The sequence below is a fragment of the Dama dama genome, chromosome 26, assembly GCF_033118175.1.
Source record: "Dama dama isolate Ldn47 chromosome 26, ASM3311817v1, whole genome shotgun sequence".
Lineage (NCBI taxonomy): Eukaryota > Metazoa > Chordata > Mammalia > Artiodactyla > Cervidae > Dama > Dama dama.
In genome coordinates this window covers 41,484,960-41,503,858 of record NC_083706.1, presented here as the reverse complement: position 1 = coordinate 41,503,858, position 18,899 = coordinate 41,484,960, and the positions used below count along the sequence as shown (strand labels likewise).

Here is an 18,899-nt window from a genome sequence, read left to right as displayed (position 1 = left end):
TGGATTCATCATTACCGATTCCACTGAAAACACTGAATCACGGGAATAGGGTGAAATATCAACATTAAGGCGAGTCTGGGAGAAGGTGATTCCTACCTTCACAGATGACTTTGAGGGGTTCAAGAAATCACTGGAGGAAGTAACTGCAGATGTAGTGGAAACAAGAAGGGAGCTAGAATTAGAAGTAGAGCCTGAAGATGTGGCTGAGTGGCTGCAATTTCATCTTAACGCTGACAAGAATGAGAGTTCATTCTCATGAATGAGCAAAGAAAGTGGTATCTTGAGACAGAACTGCTCTTGGTGAAGAATCTATGAAGATTGTTGAAATGATAACAAAGGATTTAGAACATAACATAAATTTAGGTGAAAAAAGCAGCAGCAGACTGCAGAGGATTAATTCCAGTTTTGAAAGAAGTTGTACTGTGGGTTAAAACGCTGTTAAAGAGCATTGCATGCTCCAGAGAAATCTGTCAAAGAAAGAGTCAAACGATGTGGTAAACTTCATTGTTGTCTTCTTTTCAGAAATTGCCCTGCCCACCCCAACCTTCCGCAACCACCACCCTGATCAGTCAGCAGTCATAGACACTGAGATAAACCCTCCACCAGCAAAAAGATATTGACTCGTGAAGGCACAGATGATCCTCAAACTACTTTATTTTAGAAACAAACTGTTGTTAATGAAATTCTGTATATTATTTCTTTAGTCATAAAGCTATTGCACACTTAACAGACTTCAGACCATATCAACAAAACTATATACATAGTGGGAAATGAAAAATTTGTGTGATTCACTTTTTAAATTTTTTTAGAACTGGACTTTGATTTTTATTTTATTTCATTTTTTGTTGTTTTTTATTTTTTTAATGCATTTTTTCATTTAAAAAATTAAAAAAAAATTTTTTTATATTGTAGTGGTTTTTGCCATACACTGACATGAATCAGCCATGGATTGATGTGTGTTCCCCATCCCGATCCCTCCTTCCCTGTGATTCACATTATTATGATATTCAATTTATTGCCCCAGTCTGGAACACAGTCTGGAATATCTCTGAGATTTTGCTGTATCTACATGCCTTGGCATATAAAATTAAGGCAACAAAGGTTATTTTGAGTTTTGCCAACAGAACGCACTAGTCATAGCAAAAACACTGTTCTAACAAAACAAGAGATGACTCTACACATGGACATCACCTGATGGTCAATACTGAAATCAGATAGATTATATTCCTTGTAGCCAACAATGGAGGACCTCTATAAAGGAGCAAAAACAAGACCGAGAGCTGAGTGTGGCTCAGATCATGAGCTCTGCAGTGCAAAATTCAGACTTAAATTGAAGAAAGTAGGAAAAACCACTAGGCCCTTCAGCTATGACTGAAATCAAATGTCTTATATTATACAGTGGAAGGGACAAATAGAATCAAGGGACTATATCTGGTACACAGAGTGCCTGAAGAACTATGGACAGAGGGTCATGACATTGTACAGAAGGCACTGACCAAACCATCCCCAAGAAATGCAAGACAAAATGATTGTCTGAGGAGACCTTAGAAATAGATGAGAAAAGAAGAGAGGTGAAAGGCAAAGGAGAAAAGGAAAGATAAATCCATCTGAATGCATAATTCCCAAGAATAGCAAGGAGATATAAGAAAGGCGTCCTAGATGATCAATGCAAATAGAGGAAAACAATAGAAAGGGAAAGCCTAGAGATCTCGTCAAGAAAATTCGAGATACCAAGGGAACATTTCATTTAAAGATGGACACAATAAAATACAGAACCGGCAAGGACCTAACAGAAGCCTTTTCCATCAAACAGTTGGACAAGTTGTGAACGCAAAGGAAAAGTACTTAAAGGAAATCAAAAGTGCTCCTCCAGTGAACACATGCACGATAAGAAAGCAAAACTGAGCATCAAGGTCAAGTGGTAAAATTGGTTTGAGAAGAAAAAGGAAAGATGCTGAGTAGGATGTGTAATGCAAAGACATCACTTTGCCAATAAAGGTCTGTCCAGTCAAAGCTAAGAATTTTCCACTAGTGATGCATTTATGTGACAGTTGGACCATAAAGAAGGCTGAGTGCTGAATAACTGATGCTTTTGAATTGTGGTGCTAGATTAGGCTCTTGAGATTCCCTTGGACTGCAAGGAGATCAAACCAGTCAATCCTAAAGGAAATCAACCCTGAATATTCATTGGAAGGACTGAGGCTGAAGATGAAACTCCAATACTTTGCCTTCCTGATGTGAAGAGCCAAGTCATTGGAAAAGACACCGATGATAGCAAAGATTGAGGGCAGGAGGAGAATGGGGCAACAGAGGATGAGATGGTTGGATGGCATCACTGACTCAATGGACATGAGTCTGAGCAAACTCCGGGAGATAGTGAGAGACAAGGAAGCCTGGCCTATTACAGTCCATGGGGTCACAGAGTTCAACATGGAATTAGCAACTGAACAACAATTCACCATATGTGAAAAGCTCAAGCTGTGGCCAAAACACTACAATTTATCTTATTTATTTGTAGTTCTTCATTCTCTATTCTGAATATGATTCTTTGTCTATGGGGAAATAAATCTACTTTTCAAAACAGATATAGTTTGTGCTGTGAAGTCTGGCTTCTCCTTTGAGAGGTGGAGGCATGGAGGAACACAGGAGAGTCACCACTGAGGGTGCAGATCTTGATGAAACAAAAAAGGATTTCATTGCATAACTTCCAGAATATATGTTTGGATCCAGGATATCAGGATACTGTTTGGGATTGACAGCTAGACTGCATGTTACTTTAAGAGCTTTCTTTTTATTCTCTGCTTACACAATAAATGTAGCCAAATCATCAGTTCTATTTAATCCCATAAGGTGGAAAAAGAGTGAAATGTCCCAAGTTCCCTCCTTGATTAGAAAAGGAAACTTGAAATATTTATGTCTTTTGCAATAGTGAGATACTGAATTAACTATTCATTTTAGGAAACAAAATGTCTAAAAGAGACATTCAGACATAATATTTTGTTCTGTTCAAAACACTGTGAAGTTGTTTCTCTGAACATAGAAAGAATCCCTGTGTTCTGTAATAGCAGATGGAATTTTTCTTGCATTATCATCATTTGCAACAATGAGATTGCCATTCAGAGAAGAGTCTAATTTTTCTCGAATTAGAAGAAGACAGAAAGTGTCCTCTTTGAGGGGATTTCTTGTTCAAGTAGTTGAACATTTCATTGCAGGGATTCCATCACTTACAATCAAGAGAAAGAGGCAAAAGAGGATGGGGAATAAAAAGAGACTGAGGAGATTGTTTACCAAATGTGACAAGAGTCACAAGACAATGCAGCTACTGTGTCATCATAACTGGAAGGCAGACTCAGAACTCCTGGTTCTGGTACAGCCACTATGAACAGTGTGGAGATTCCTTAAAAAAAACTGGAAATAGAACTGCCATATGACCCAGCAATCCCACTCCTGGGCATACACACCGAGGAAACCAGATCTGAAAGAGACACGTGTACCCCAATGCTCATTGCAGCACTGTTTACAATAGCCAGGACATGGAAGCAACCTAGATGCCCATCAGCAGACAAATGGATAAGAAAGCTGTGGTACATATACACAATGGAATATTACTCAGCCGTTAAAAAGAAGACCTTTGAATCAGTTCTAATGAGGTCGATGAAACTGGAGCCCATTATACAGAGTGAAGTAAACCAGAAAGATAAACACCAATGCAGTATACTAACGCATATATACGGAATTTAGAAAGATGGTAATGATAACCCTATATGCAAGACAGAAAAAGAGTCATAGATGTATAGAACAGACTTTTGGACTCTGTGGGAGAAGGCGAGGGTGGGATGATTTGAGAGGATAGCATCGAAACATGTATATTATCAAGTGTGAAACAGATTGCCAGTCTAGGTTTGATGCATGAGACAAGTGCTCAGGGCTGGTGCACTATGATGACCCAGAGGAATGGGATGGGGAGGGAGGTGGGAGGGGAGTTCAGGATGGGGAACACATATAAATCCATGGCTGATTCATATCAATATATGGCAAAAAACACTACATTTGTAAAGCAATTAGCCTCCAACTAATATAAATAAATGAAAAAAAAAAAAAAAGAGAGAGAAGAATTCCTGGGTCTGATCTCCTGGCTCTAAAGTGAGCAGAAGGAGAACAAAGGCGGCCAAGGAAAGACTGAGTCCTGAGGCCGACAGAGCACCTGTCAGGAGCTTCCTGGGAGCAGCATCACCTGCAGAAAAGAAAGAGGCCTTGGTTAGGGGGGCTGAGGAATCCCGTCACTTTCCTGGGGCTGCCCCTCCCAGCCCCCTCCCAGCCTTGCCCTCACTGAGGGGCTCCTATGTCCTCCACCCCCACCCCCAACCCCAGGCCCAGCAGCTTCTTGTCCCCTCCTCTTTTCTTCCTGCATCACAGAGTCACCCCAGGCCCTGACACCCCCTGCTCAGGCTCAGGACTGGAGCCAGTGAGGAATCAATACACTCCCTTTACTCAGGCCCGGATCCTCCCTGAGGGGGGTCCAAAGGACCAGGGAGCAGGTCCCCGGAGGAGGGGCCTTGCCTCCTGACAGCCTTGGGGGGCTGCAGGCAAACCTCCTCCCTTCGCTCCCCTCCAGCCTCTGAGCCAGCAGCACACACAGCTCTCAGGACCAGGGTCCCTGCCCCCCATCTCTTCCTGGTCCCGCCCAGCTGGGCGCCTCCACCCCAGCTCAGGCCCACCATCCCCAGGACCTCTGCTCAAGGCAGCGTCGCTCAGTGATGGAGACTCTGGGTCCCCAGGAGGCTGGTGACGGGCAGGCCACAGGCTGAGTGAGAAGTGCTGCTGCTCCAGGAGCACAGGCCTGGCCTCGCCCCTTCCCACAGTCTCTCCTGTGGGGCTCCTGCCTTGCCTGCTTGGCCCAAGCCACTTCCTGTGAGAACAGGCCTTTGGAGTTGGGTCTGCAAAGGCCTTCCTGCCCTTCCTCCTGGGATGAGAGGCCGGCCCCTCTCATCTCGGCCCCTGGGTGGATCCTGGGTGGGTCCCCTCCCCGCTGACACATCATGTGGAGCCCCCATGCTGCTCTCAGCCCCGGGAGTCCTGCCCTCGCCCTGAGCGCCTGCTGTTCTCACACCACCCACCCTGGGCCCTGCCAGCCCGCGGTCTGTGCTCAGTCAGGGAACGTGGCTAAACCCTTTCAGCATCAATAGGCCCTCAGCCTAGTGCGGGACCCTCCCTTTTCACAATGTCACCTGACACTGGGGACCTCTCAGATCTCAGGGCTGAGCTTGTCTGAGTTCTGCTCTCAGGTGACATGGGGTCTTATCCACTGGCTCATTTCCAGAATGAAGAGGTTCAGTGAGGGGCAGGGGTCGCCTGGGATTCACCTTCCCCCCCTCACACCAGGCCCTGTGCCCCTGCCTTCCCTCTGGATTCTGCCCTCAGTACCTGTTCTTTGAAAGGACTCAGTCCAGGAAGACAGTTCTGATGAAACTGGTGAGGACCACAGGGAGGATCCAGGCTTCAGTCTTGATGGCTGTGGCCCTGGGCTGCACCGTAGGGGGAACTGTGGTCGGTGATGCTGCAAGGAGAGTGAGAATGATGCCCTTGTCCAGACCCCAAACTCGGCAGATGCCTCCTCAGCACCCCTGACTCAGGTACCCCTCCTATACAGACAGCTTGCACACATCACATGGAGGCCCCAGTGATAGGTCCTCAGAGAAGATGGAGGAAGGGAGGAGCCCAGTCCTCAAGGGCTCTGACAGCTGATGGGGGAGCGAGGTTTCCAACACAGCCACTCAGTCCTGCTGTGACACAGAGACGGTGACGTGAGGATGGAGTCCTCAGGAGCTGAGAGCAGAGGTGGTATTGACAGATTTCCAGAAGGAGGATTGGTGACATTTAAAACAAAATTCTGGAAAGAGGGTACAGTGAGAAATAAATCCCAGAAATCAAAAAGATGTCTACAGGTTTGGGATCAGCAAAAATCCATGTTCAGTCGCAGAAAGGCCTGTGCTGTGAGGAGAGACGACAGGAGGTGGAAGAAGAAGGAGGATGACAGAGCATCCCCGGGTCATTGGTCTCCCAGGACAACTCACCTCTGACAGATCACTTTCTCAAACACACAAACACACACATGGGAGTCGGTCCATGTCACCATGAGGGGACTGTGACTTTCTCCTCCCTTCTCACTTACCCGAGGTCTTCAACATTTTCTCCCAGCGCCCCATGAAAGCCTGAAGCCAGGCCCGACAGTCTCCCATGGAGACCTTCTTCAGGAAGTCCGTCACATCTCTGTCATTCTCCCACTTCTCTTTCATCCGTCTGCCTCCAGGGTGATCCACTCTCCAGTGTCCATTCTCCGAATCAAAATGGAGGCTCATTTGTCCATTCAAGCCAAACTGCCAGGATCCACTGATGTGTCTGTCATCCTCACAGCGACATGTCATCCTGGCCTGCAAGGTGAGAGGATCTGCTCCCACCGTGGGAAAGAAAGACTTCAGCCTCTGGGCTTGACAGATTCTTTTCCCCACCTGGGTCCACCTCCCCTGGGTTCACGCCCCCTGGTTGCAGGTCATCTGGGCCCAGCTAATCTGGCCCTGGTCTCTTATGCAAAAGTTGCTCTTTCCACTGGATGACTAGGGAAGAACCAATATCCAACTGTGTTTTTAAGCCCCATCTGCTCCTCCTGTACTTGGACTTCCTAACTTACCCGTGACCGTGTGTTTCTCCAGTGTAAAGTCACGCAGTTGGTTCCCGATGTCTCTGAGAGTTTCGATCTGTGTTTCCCAGGACTTCATGGTTTTCACTTCTTCTCCCAATGGACTTGTGAATATGATCTTAGCATGACCACATTCACAGTAGAGAAAAACCTGTCCGTCCACCTGGCCATGAACTTCACACCACAGCTGTCCAGGACTGGGCCGAGGAGTGATGGTGAAGTTATAGGACAGAGAGTGAGCGTCTGTGAAGGCAAACCGCAGAGAGGGTGAGTGTGGGAGAAGAACACCCATAGGCCTCCTCCCCCAGGGCTGTGACAGCAGAGGAAGGCTGCGGGCTGGGCTGACAGAGCAGGACCCCCACCTGCCCCCCACCCCTCACCAGGCACGACTGAGGAAGGTGACGAAGCCTCAGGCAGGCAAGAAACCCCACAGCCCTGGAGACGCCCCGTTTCCACTCTGCTCACGAGTTCTGCACGTGGTGCTAACCAACACATACGTTTCCCAGGGATGGGCCAGGCTGGTTCAGAAGGAAAGGCCCAAACCCAGAGGATGTCAGGTTCTCTCTGAGTGTCTGTGGGAGATGCAGAGGGTAAGGGGGCTGTTCCTGAGGAAGTGGATCACAGACAGTGGGGGTGTGGGTGGGGAGGATGAGCACAGAACCCAAAGCTAGAGAAGGGAGAGTTTATAATTACGGGTCAAAGGACTTAGCAAGGCCGGGGAGACTTGGTGATCTCCCACTAGGATGGCACTTGGAAGCCTGGAGAAAGGCCTCGCCCACATGGCATGAAAGAGAAAGTCCAGAACTTCCAAGACAGGTGGTAGAGGAGGGGATCCAAGGCTCAGAGAAGTGAATCTGCCAGGGCAGACATGGTGTGAAAGGGCAGGGAAGTGTGTGCAGTCCACCAGCTCCATGGGAAAGCCTGATGGACTCTATGGAGCCCGAGAGGAAAGCGTGGATGAGAAGCATCTCCAATAGCTCCAAGATGACTTTTGCTGAAGGTCAGGGATGGTAGGAGGACATGGTCTTCCTGTGGGCTTATATCAGGAAGAGGGATGGAAGTTGTGGAAAAATCAGATTCCAGGTGGGGGTGCTCTAGGTCAGCAGAATAGTAGGTTCAGGGCTCAAAGTGATTAGAGAGTCTCAATGCCAGCCAGGGCCTGACTGCAGAGAATATGATGCTGGCTCATAGCACAGGGCGATCCTAAAGGCAAACAGATGGGCAGGAACCTAGATACAAACTGTACCACTGAAAGAATTAAAGAAAGACAGAACACAAGGCTGGATGCTCAGGAAGCCAAAAGCAGTTATCCCTACCAAACATCTGATCCAGGCCCATTTTCTGGATCTGAGCCACTTCTCAGAAGGTATCACCAGAGAAAGAAGCCACGTTCTAAAGAGGAGGGCCCTTTCATCACCACATCCAGTGCAAAAGTCCTTCCATTCTTTCCCAAAGAGCAACATGGTTATTTGCTGGGGTAAGTGAACCTGCAGAAGCAGAAACTACTCTCACATTCACATTGCACCTAGTGGTTCTAATATCATGCACAGGAACCATAGCATCATCATGGTCCCCCAATTGTTGAGGCGATGCTCAGAGGACCAGGCCATCAATGGAGAGCAGTCCCAGGTTCTGCTTACAGTGGTTATCATCGGGGCCAGAGACCACAGAGCAGTCATTTCACATGGTCTGGACCTGTGACATTCATGGAGACCTGAGTAGCTAGTAAATTAACATAGGGTGAAGGCTACCGTACTAGTGAATTCCAGATTCAGACTTCAGATCCTACCTAAACATCCCCCAATATTACATGTACACAATATTCTGGAGGAAATACAGAGACAAGTGCCAATCTACAACCTCTCAAGGGCTGCAGGGCTGTGGTCCCTATCCTATCTCCATTTAACACCACTTGGCCTTAGGTTTCCTGTAATGGTACAGAAGACATATTTTAGGCTTCGCAGACCCGAGGTCTCTGCTGCAATCTGCTGTCTCAGCACAAAAGCGGTCACAATTGGTGAACGGTGAGCATGGCTGGAGCTGCTTCCTGGGCAGATGACCCGGCAGAACCAGTGACATCAGAGGTATCTGTGGTCAGAAAGGTGCTACATGCAATTTTCTACTTGAAGGCTCACAACACAGACCGAGTGTTGCAGTGGAGAAAGTCACACCATTTAAACGTGGCTCCTTGTGTGGTCCTGGGGCCTGGCAGAGATGAGGCCTCTGGTCATGGAATGGAGTTGCCCATCATGATGTGGGCTCATCAACCCCTAATCATTAGTTCAGCGAGACCCGCCGTCATGGGATAGAAGTGGTTGTGTGTTTTGGCATAAGCAGGGCCACAGGGAACAACAAGACCCAGCAGCAGCAGCGGGCCTGGATGTGACACTAGAGCTGTTATGTGGCCACTATCCTCTGCTCACGCCTATGGCTTCCCCTAGGGCACTTTGGAACAAAGAGCTACTCTGCAGCAAATGAGGGGGGTGGACAGTAGCCCATAACTGCTGGATAATTTTTATTTTCTTAAGAGAAAGTACTGCATGTTGAAGACGAATCACCTCCAAAACTAGTGAAAGAAACCAAAACTTTAAAGGTGAATCAACTGCATTACCCTGGAGAATTCAGACAAAAAAAACCAGTTGGTAATATGATTGTTAGTCCAAATATGTGTGTTTAAACAATTTTAAAATCTATTTATTTTGTAAGAATATACCTGTGCCTCTCAGGCAACTATGTGTAAAAGATTTACACAAACATTTTCAGTTTAAGCTAATAAAAGTGAGATTGAGAAAGTATTCCACATCAGTAAGTCTGTCTTAGAAAGTTCAGACGCTAAAGTATTCCTAAAGCTCGGTGTTCTGAAAGACAAATCTGCTGCTCTGATCCTGGGTGATAGACGTGACTGGATGGTTCAAAGTGGGCCTCGAAAGGCACCTTCCTCCTGACGCTGGGGGACTGTGAGAGTAGGGTCAGACACCGGCCCCCAGGGCTGCATGGACCTCTGTGAGACCCCGGGCCCTTAGCTGGAACTGCACCTCTCCTCTGGATCGAAGGCCCAGCACAAGCCATCACATAAATGGTTCATCAGGACAGTTGATAAGCTGGGCTATTTGGTAACCCTCTTTCAGGTACTCGGCAACATCAAACGGGTAGATGTCCACTTAGGGTGTTTGGCCAGAGTCATAAACACTTGGGCTCTTTTAGTAGTAGCATGCTGACTTCTTAGTTGTGGCATGCAGGATCCAGTTCCCCCACCAGGGATCAAACCCAGGCCCCTGCATTGGGAGTGTGGAGTCTTAGCCACTGGATCACCATGGAAGGCTGGAGAACTCATTGTTAACCAGACTTTCAAAAGTCATCCATCAATCCCATGTTTTTGCTGTTCCCCAGACAGTGAGAGTCCATGGGGAACAAGACTCTGGAGAGGGACTGGCTTTGCTCTTAACTTGAAGTTGTTCAATGACAGAGCTCCTAGGAGCCAGGTCTTTGTGGAGGACTTCCTTCTGACCAGGTAGCTCATTCCACAGGCAATCTGAGCAGCCATGTGAACTAGCTTTTGTTGAGAAGTTGCCTGCGGACTGTTGGTCTCTACATATTTGCACTGTCATAAAAACAATTTAAGATCCCCCAAGTTCATGTAAGGCAATCCACCATGGGCTTTTCCTCTTCTGTTCACAAGTAGGTAATAGGAAGATTTCTGTGATGAAGATCTCGTAGCTTACAACTTTCAGGGAGTATCGTTGCCACCTGAATTTCAGAAGCTTGATCTCTAATTCTTTTTAAAGATGCTTGTTGCTCTTTAACTGGATCCTTTTCATCTACAAAAACCCCATGGAAAGTACACCAAAAGATACCTTCTTAGAGTACATCTTTTGAGTTCCTCTCCCTGGATAGGTACTTTGATATCATTCACCTTAGCTTTGGCCTCCAAAAGAGTGACGCTTCTCAAGTCCTACTCCTCTACCCACAAGGGAGGATAACTGGAGATGGGAGCTGTATTTTTGGGATGTTGCCTCTCACATACTGAGACATCTGGGAACGATTGGGACTAAGACAGCCCATGGGATCTACTGCTGGCGCTGATGCTATCTTCCAGTTCAATCCTTTTCACACTATGAAGATGCAAAGCAGCTAATACTAGTACTGCAAGAAATATACCTGGACAGCAAATACCTAGGCTGACACAAAACGCACGTGTAGACACTACTGGAGCTGCATGTACAGGGTCATAAATGGGCTCCTCTGCTGGTCGTTTTGTCCAAGGCTGAAGTTTTCCTTCTTCAATTTCGGGATGGCAACTTTTCCTTCATTTCAACTCTAAGACTGTGAAGCTTTTTGACGTTACTATCAAGTTGAGCTGCATTTAGTGTCATTACTTCAGAAACTACTTTGCCAGGACAGGACAGCTTGAGCCCAAACACTGATACAGTGTGTGGGAGTTCTGGTGGCAGGGGGGGACCAGGCCGCAGGCAGCCTAGTGGACCCGAACTGTACCAGCGGCAGCCTTCAGGATCCCCATCCCAGGGAGACGGCCCTGTACATCCAACCTGCTGTAAGCACCTGCCTCACTGCCCAGGAGAAGCTAGGCCACCTAATGCCACCCACCCAGCCCGAGCCCTTGAAAGCTGAATAGCTCCTACCCCGGCCACCCTGCCGGTATTAACTGATCCGTGATAAAGACCGCTGGTCCTTCAAGGGCCCAGAGCAGTAGGGAAGGGACCTGTGGTCCTTCAAGGGCAGAGAGCAATAGGGAATGAACCTAGTTCAGTTCATCAGTAGTAGGAAGGGACCAGAAGGGGCTCTGTATGCAGATCATCAATTCAGTACAGTCGCTCAGTCGCGTCCGACTCTTTTTGACCCCATGAAGTGCAGCACGCCAGGCCTCCCTGTCCATTGCCAACTCCCGGAGTCCACCCAAACCCATGTCCATTGTGTCAGTGATGCCATTAACCACCTCATCCTCTGTCATCCCCTTCTCCTCCTGCCCTCAATCTTTCTCAGCATCAGGGTCTTCTCAAATGATTCAGCTCTTCATATCAGATGGCCAAAATATTGGAGTTTCAGCTTCAACATCAGTCCTTCAAATGAAAACCCAGGACTGGTCTCCTTTATGATGTACTGTTTGGGTCTCCTTGCAGTCCAAGGGACTCTCAAGAGTCTTCTCCAACACCACAGTTCAAAAGTATCAATTCTTCCGCGCTCAGCTTTCTTTATAGTCCAACTCTCACATCCATACCCGACCACTGGAAAAACCATAGCTTTGACAAGACGGACCTTTTTATGACAAAGTAATGTCTCTGCTTTTTAATATGCTGTCTTGGTTGGTCATAACTTTCCTTCCAAGGAGTAAGCGTCTTTTAATTTCATGGCTGGAATCACCATCTGCAGTGATTTTGGAGCCCAGAAAAATAAAGTCAGCCACTGTTTCCACTGTTTCCCCATGTTACCCCACTGTTTCTGCATGAAGTGATGGGACCGGATGCCAAGTATCAAGTCTTCCGCGCTCGGCTTTCTTTATAGTCCAACACTCACATCCATACCCGACCACTGGAAAAACCATAGCTTTGACAAGACGGACCTTTTTTGACAAAGTAATGTCTCTGCTTTTTAATATGCTGTCTTGGTTGGTCATAACTTTCCTTCCAAGGAGTAAGCGTCTCTTAATTTCATGGCTGGAATCACCATCTGCAGTGATTTTGGAGCCCAGAAAAATAAAGTCAGCCACTGTTTCCACTGTTTCCCCATGTTTCCCCTCTGTTTCTGCATGAAGTGATGGGACCGGATGCCAAGATCTTAGTTTTCTGAATGTTGAGCTTTAAGCCAACTTTTTCACTCTCCTCTTTCACTTTCATCAAGAGGCTCTTTAGCTCTTCTTCACTTTCTGCCATAAGGTGGTGTCATCGGCATATCTGAGGTTATTGATATTTCTCCCGGCAATCTTGATTTCAGCTTGTGCTTCCTCCAGCCCAGCGTTTCTCATGATGTACTCTGCATATAAGTTTAATAAGCAGGGTGACAATTTACAGCCTTAATGGACTCCTTTTCCTATTTGGAACCAGTCTGCTGTTCCATGTCCAGTTCTAACTGTTGCTTCCTGACCTGCATACAGGTTTCTCAAGAGGCAGCTCAGGTGGCCTGGTATTCCCATCTCTTTCAGAATTTTCCACAGTTTATTGGGATCCACAGAGTCAAAGGCTTTGGCATAGTCAATAAAGCAGAAATAGATGTTCTTCTGGAACTCTCTTGCTTTTTCGATGATGCAGTGGATATTGGCAATTTGATCTCTGGTTCCTCTGCCTTTTCTAAAAGCAGCTTGAACATCTGAAGTTCAGGGTTCATGTAGTGCTGAAGCCTGGCGCAGGAGCGCTGTGGCTGCGATGGCGCAGAAGGGCAGATCGTGGGCTTGTGGTCCCTTCCCCGGGCTCTAGGACTCTCACTTCCCAGGGGCCCGGCTGAGCCCTTCACGGCCTCAACAGCATTTCCTGTAGCATCCTGGCCCCCTCTTTTCCTAGCGTCACCTCCCAAACTCTCCGCATTACTGCTTCACCAAGGCACCCCTGTTCTGGCCCGGAGCTCCTGCAAGTAGCCCGGGGGAGCCACCGAGGAGTAAAGGACCCGACCCAGGGGAAGGGAAAGAGGAGAGGGGGGCGGCGCCACCTCGCAAGAAGTTTCAAGAACCCGTGCGCACACCACCAAGCCTGTTCAGGTCTTAACTCATCCAACTTCCCTGCGCTCCTGCCCGGCAGGTTCATCCCCGAACTCTCTGCTGGGTGTCCCGCTGAACCAGACAATGAGAAGCAAGTCCAGGAAGCCAAGACGGGTCTCGGGGCCACCTATATCTCCCTTTTCCACCTAGATCTCGATTTTGCAGGAGTGGAGGATGCCAGGTCAGAGGAGCGGATCCTTTCTGGGGAGGCACAGACTGCACTTCTGGGGCCTCGGCGTTGCCCTGCCCGGATGCCCCCACCCTCACCGCAAGGTAGGGCAGTTGCAGTCATTAACCTGAGGCTTTCCCAGGCTTCTCTGGTGGCTCAGAGGTTAAAAGCGTCTGCCTGCAATGCGGGAGACCCAGGTTCAATCCCTGGGTCAGGACGATCCCCTGGAGAAGGAAATGGCAACCCACTCCAGTATTCTTGCCTGGAGAATCCCATGGACGGAGGAGCCTGGTAGGCTACAGTCCACCGGGTCACAAAGAGTCGGACACGACTGAGCGATTTCACTTAACTTAATTTCCCCAGACTGCTAGCTCGCAACCGCGGTATTGCCACTTCCTCCTCTTCCCACTTCTTGGAAGTTTCATGGGCTGATAGCCAGAATCTTCCTAGTTAGATCACTTTGTTAATTAATAGAAATTGATCAGAGGTCAGGGAAGAATTTCTGGCAAGAAGGTCATGGAGGGGAGTGTTCAGGGCTTCCTCCTTCCCCATCTTGAGCTTGTCTTGGATCATCACTGACCTTGTCACTGTACTGAGTTTCCTCAGGGTTCTGCACACCATCTTATGGAAACCTGAAAGAACTTTTCAGCCAGCCCAGTTACCGCTTCCGGTGCCAGTTCAGGTGGCAAACTTAACTGATAAACGTCATCTGTGTCCTGACCCTTCCACTGCCCTGCCCTTCCCTCATCTCTCTCCTTCTTCTCAGCTTCCTGAGTCCCAGAGACACAACAGTATTGAAATTAGGCCAGTTCATCACTCTGCAAGTTTGTTTCGGTCCCATTTGTTCATTTTTCCTTCAAAATTTCCATGCCAATGCATTTTGAAGAAGGATTCTGTGTAATTCTACAGGTTGTTTGCCCCGCCTTTATTTATTTATTTATTTTTGTATAATTGTACAACTTTTGAAAATTACATAAGTTATAATGATCCAGTATTATTTGTCATTCAAAACAAACAAACAAACAAACAAACTTTCTCTTCCTCCCAGCAACCATCCAGGGAAATTAAAGTTCCTGAAAGAAGGCCAACTCAAGATGGCTTCTACTCTGGTAGAAACAGAAAACAAAAAGATGAGAAAAAGCAATAAAGAAGTGGGTCCTCATCAAACTTATACACTTTTGCACAGCAAAGGAAACCATAAACAAAACAAAAAAGGCAAACTACAGACTGGGAGAAAAGATTTGCAAATGATGCAGCTGACAAGGGCTTAATTTTCAAAATATATGAAAAGTTCTTACAACTCAATAATAAAAACAGGGAACCCAATCAAAGAATGGGAAGAAGATCTAAATAAACATTTCTCCAAAGAATTCACACACATGGCCAATAGGCATGTGAAAAGATGCTCAATATCAATATTTATTATTTTTTTATTTTTTTCAATATTTATTATTTTTAATTAATTAATTAAAAACTTTTTTTTTAAATCTAGGGTGATCTTAGAGGCAAACAGATGAGCAGTGAGCCCTATTAAAAACTGCATGGTTGAAAGGAAAAATTATTAAAAAAAAAAAAAAAAACAGAGACAAACACAAGGCTGGATGTTCAGGAAGCCGCATGCAGACGTCCCAACAAAATGTCCAGATCACTGGCACGCTGTCCAGCACGGAGTCGGGTCTTGCCTTCAGAATCCACGACTAGAGACAGAGACGCCAGGCAGCAGCGAGGAGGGCCTCTCCTCACCACAGCGAGTGCACGAGTCCGTCTGGCCTTTGGAAGCCACGTGGTCAGTGAGTGGGGAAAGTGGACACTGGGCAGAGAAGCCACGCCCACATCCACAAGGACCTAGAGTGGGGCTGACATCGTGTCCAGCAATCAGAAACATCATCACGGCCCGCCTATTATTACTGTGGTGCCTGAGATCTGTGGTTAGGAATACACGTCTGTGCCACCTGCTGCCCACAGGAGTGTCACCCGTCCACCGATCCTCCTAGTGCTCATTTCACATCCGTTGCATTTGCAATATGAATGGAAAATCTTCACAGTTAGTAAGTTACCGTGCGGTGAGGGCTACTGTAGAATGATTTCCAAGTTCACAGTTCTGACACTGACTTTCAGCCCCCAATAGTACGTGTAAACAATATCATATCCAGGAGAAAATGACAGAGAGGAGTACCAACCTACAACCTCTCCAGGGCTGCAGGAGTGTCATCCCTATCCTATCTCCATTTAATTCCTAGTGTGGCCATTGATTTCTATAATTGTACATATGACATAATTCAGGCTCTGCAGACCATAGTTTTCTGTTACAACTGCTGTCCTAGCACAAAAGCAGTCACAGACGATTGGTGAACGATGACCTGCTTCTCGGGCAGATGACCCAGCAGAACCTGTGACGTCAGAGGTGTCTGTGTTCGGAAAGGTGCTATGTGCCGTCTATGGCATTTTACTTGGAGGTTCCCAACACAGACCCTTTATGTCCTGAAGCAAGGCCAAGCGATCTGCAGTGGGGAATACTACACCATATAAATGTGACTCCTGCTATGGTCCTGGGGGTTGGTAGAGATGAGGCCTCTGGTCCTGGAATGTCAAAGTTGTCCATCATGATGTGGGCTCATCAACCCCTAAACATTAATTCAGATGGACCAGCCATCATAGGATAGAATTGATCATGTGGTTTGGCATAAGCAGGGCCACAGGGAACAAATAAGATGTACATGCAGGTAGCCTAGGCCTGACATCAGAATAGCTGTAGGACCACTGTTCTCCGGGGCCTGCCCTCGTGGCTCGGCAGTAAGGAATCTGCCTGCAATGTAGGAGCTGGAGTAGATGTGGGATCTATGCCTGGGTGAGAGAAGATCCCATGGAGGAGGGCATGGCAACCCACTCCAGTGTTCTTGCCTGGAGAATCTCTTGGACAGAGGACCCTGGTGGGCTATAGTCCATAGGGTTGCAAAGAGTTGGACATGACTGAAGCGATTTAGCATGCACACACTATTCTCTGCTCATGCCTGAGACTTCAGGCAGTGTCCCCTATATCTCCATGGACCAAGGAAGCCACTCTAGAGCAGAGGGGGTCAGGGGACTTTAGCCCATATCTGCTGGACCCACACTCCTTTCACATTCATGCCAACCAGAATCTACAAGACAGGACAGAGTAAGTTTCTGGTTCATAAACAGGAAGCTAAGGCACCCCTTGGATGAATCCCTAGGGGATGAATCATCTATCACTGTGGTGTGACCCAGGACAGCCACTTGGTTCTTTTGGTTTTTTTAGGTCGTCTTTGCCTGCTCTTCTAGCACAAATGTGAAGATGTATTAACCACACAGACACCAAATGGCTTGTGGAGACTGACAGATTTACTCTCTGTCTTCTGAAGAAAAGGTTCTCCAACTCCTGTCCTTTTTTTCCTTTCCAACTCCTGTCTTTAAATAATGGCTATTATAGACCAGTGTGTCCATGGTCTTAGGGAATATGAATGTGGGACCGAAGGGTAGAAGTGGGGGTGCCCTGTGTCACACACTTTGGGAAACTCTTTTCCTAGCTCTCCTGCTTTATGTCCTGGGGGCCAGGCTGGGAGGCTTCTGCTGGGGTGAATTCTCAGCAAGAGGATAGGGTGGCAGTTGACAGAGGCCATGCTTAGGGTCCCTTCACAGATGGGAAGTTGTTGGAGGCCCTGAGGTTCTTGGGATGTGGAGGGATATGGAAAGAATAGTGTTGTAACCAAGCAGGACTCTAAGGAGGCTTCCTAGGACAGACTCCACCCATCTCCCCGCCCCTCCCTCCTGCGCTGCCCGCCCACTCCCCGCCCACGTGGGGACTCCACCTAGACCCTTGCCCATCTCCCGCTCCCACCCTCCGCCCAACCCAACTGGTCAGACTGCACCCAGCCTTCCCCTGCACCCCGTGGGTTCGGCCCCTCGGGAGCGGCCGCCACCTGTCCTGCTCGGGCTCCAGTGGCTCCGAATTCCCGAGGGGCGGCCCGGGGATTGCAGCAGCACTTCTTGCGGCCGCCCTGGCTCCTTCTCCCTGCTTCCCCTCCCTTCCTGCTGGGATTCCTTTTTCACCCAGATCGTGTCTTTTACACACGGGGATTGGGGGGGCCGGGGGAAGGCAACCAGCCCGGGAGTGGGGGCGGAGGAGCAGGAGCGCAGCGGGAAAGGAGCGCGCGGAGTCTGAAAGCAGGAGGCGGCCCGGCGCGGGTTCCCGAACCCGGCGGACACCCGCATCCCTCTCGGGGTCTTAAGGCCCCGTGTCCGCTCCCCGCAGGTTAATCCGCGAACTCACCGCCTCGCGCCGGGCAGAACCAGAGAGACCCAAGTAGAAGCAGGGCCGCCAAACTAAGACGCGCTTCGGAGTCAGTGGTCGTGGCCATCAACACGTGGAAAGTGGTTTGATCTGACTTCGCTGGGGGAGCGGAGCTATTTATATGAGAGGCCGCCCCGCCCTTCCGTCCATTCCCACCACTTCCCCGCCGGGTCACCCCGCCCCCTTCCTCCTCAGGTGACGCCCGGACAGTCCCGGGAACCCAGGGCCTCCCTCTCTGGCAGCGGAAGCCTCGCGTGGCCCCGCCCAGTAGCCGCCCCCTCCTGACTGACTCCTGTCTCCTCCTGTCCCTCAAAGTTTCTTTTCTCCTCCGAATCCTTCTGGCCCCTCACCCTTCCTCCCATCCCCGCCTGCAGTCTTCCTGCGGGGGTGTCCCTCAGTCGTGTCCGACTCTTGCGACCACGTGGACTGTAGCCCGCCGGGCTCGTCTGACCGTGGGGATTCTCCAGGCAAGAGTCCTTCAGTGGGTCGCCATGGCCTCCTTCTTTGGATTTTCCTGACCCTGGAATCGAAGCCCGATCTTTTACTTTGCAGGCAGAGGTTTTACTGACTAAGGTAGGAGGGAAGCCCTGCTTTTCTTAAAAGACTCAAGATTTCCACGCCACCCACCAGCCCACAACTACCCACACCAAAGAACTCTGCGGATCTCCTGAAAGGGCCTGGAGACAGCCCTTAACTGCAGTGTCATCAGCAATATGTTTTCGAGTAGTTTCTGCCCCAGAGTAGTCCTAGACCTTTTGTGGGCCAAAGTAACTGCTCAAAGAAAGGGTTGGAAGACTGAGGCCAGAACAGGAATTTCCAGGTGCCCCGTGGAGACCGGGATCCAGCGCTGCCCCCGGGCGCCACCTGGCGGTCTCTTCCGCTGCTTGTTCTACACTGGTAGCCTGTGTGATCCATTTTCTTCCCCCTCATAATTTACTTTTATGCAGCATCCAGCCAGCATCAAACATCTCACGTTCACATCTCAGGGCTATCCCCTGGTGAAAAGTGAAATGATCCA

At 48.6% G+C, this 18,899-nt stretch overlaps 1 protein-coding gene and 1 pseudogene across 1 annotated transcript; both read right to left on the bottom strand.

The window, feature by feature from the left end:
- Positions 1-723: 723 nt before the first annotated feature.
- On the bottom strand, positions 724-17,977 carry LOC133046991 (UL16-binding protein 3-like). The gene is made up of 5 exons (XM_061130030.1): positions 17,861-17,977; positions 6,689-6,940; positions 6,173-6,448; positions 5,425-5,557; positions 724-4,234 (listed from the first exon to the last, which is right to left on the bottom strand). Exons 1-4 carry the CDS (start codon positions 17,946-17,948, stop codon positions 5,442-5,444), a joined length of 732 nt encoding a protein of 243 aa, XP_060986013.1. The 5' UTR covers positions 17,949-17,977; the 3' UTR covers positions 724-4,234; positions 5,425-5,441.
- LOC133047038 (tyrosine-protein kinase RYK-like) lies at positions 9,667-11,216 on the bottom strand (annotated as a pseudogene).
- Positions 17,978-18,899: the final 922 nt, after the last annotated feature.

What these genes read in the sequence shown, in the direction of transcription:
- LOC133046991 (XM_061130030.1), bottom strand. Translation starts at nt 17,948, where the DNA reads ATGGCCACGACCACTGACTCCGAAGCGCGTCTTAGTTTGGCGGCCCTG. An exon ending in GTTCTGCCCGGCGCGAGGCG is followed by an intron (nt 6,941 to 17,860) that starts GTGAGTTCGCGG and finishes TTGCCTTCACAG; the next exon opens with ACGCTCACTCTCTGTCCTAT. An exon ending in GAAAATGTTGAAGACCTCGG is followed by an intron (nt 5,558 to 6,172) that starts GTAAGTGAGAAG and finishes CTCTCCTTGCAG; the next exon opens with CATCACCGACCACAGTTCCC.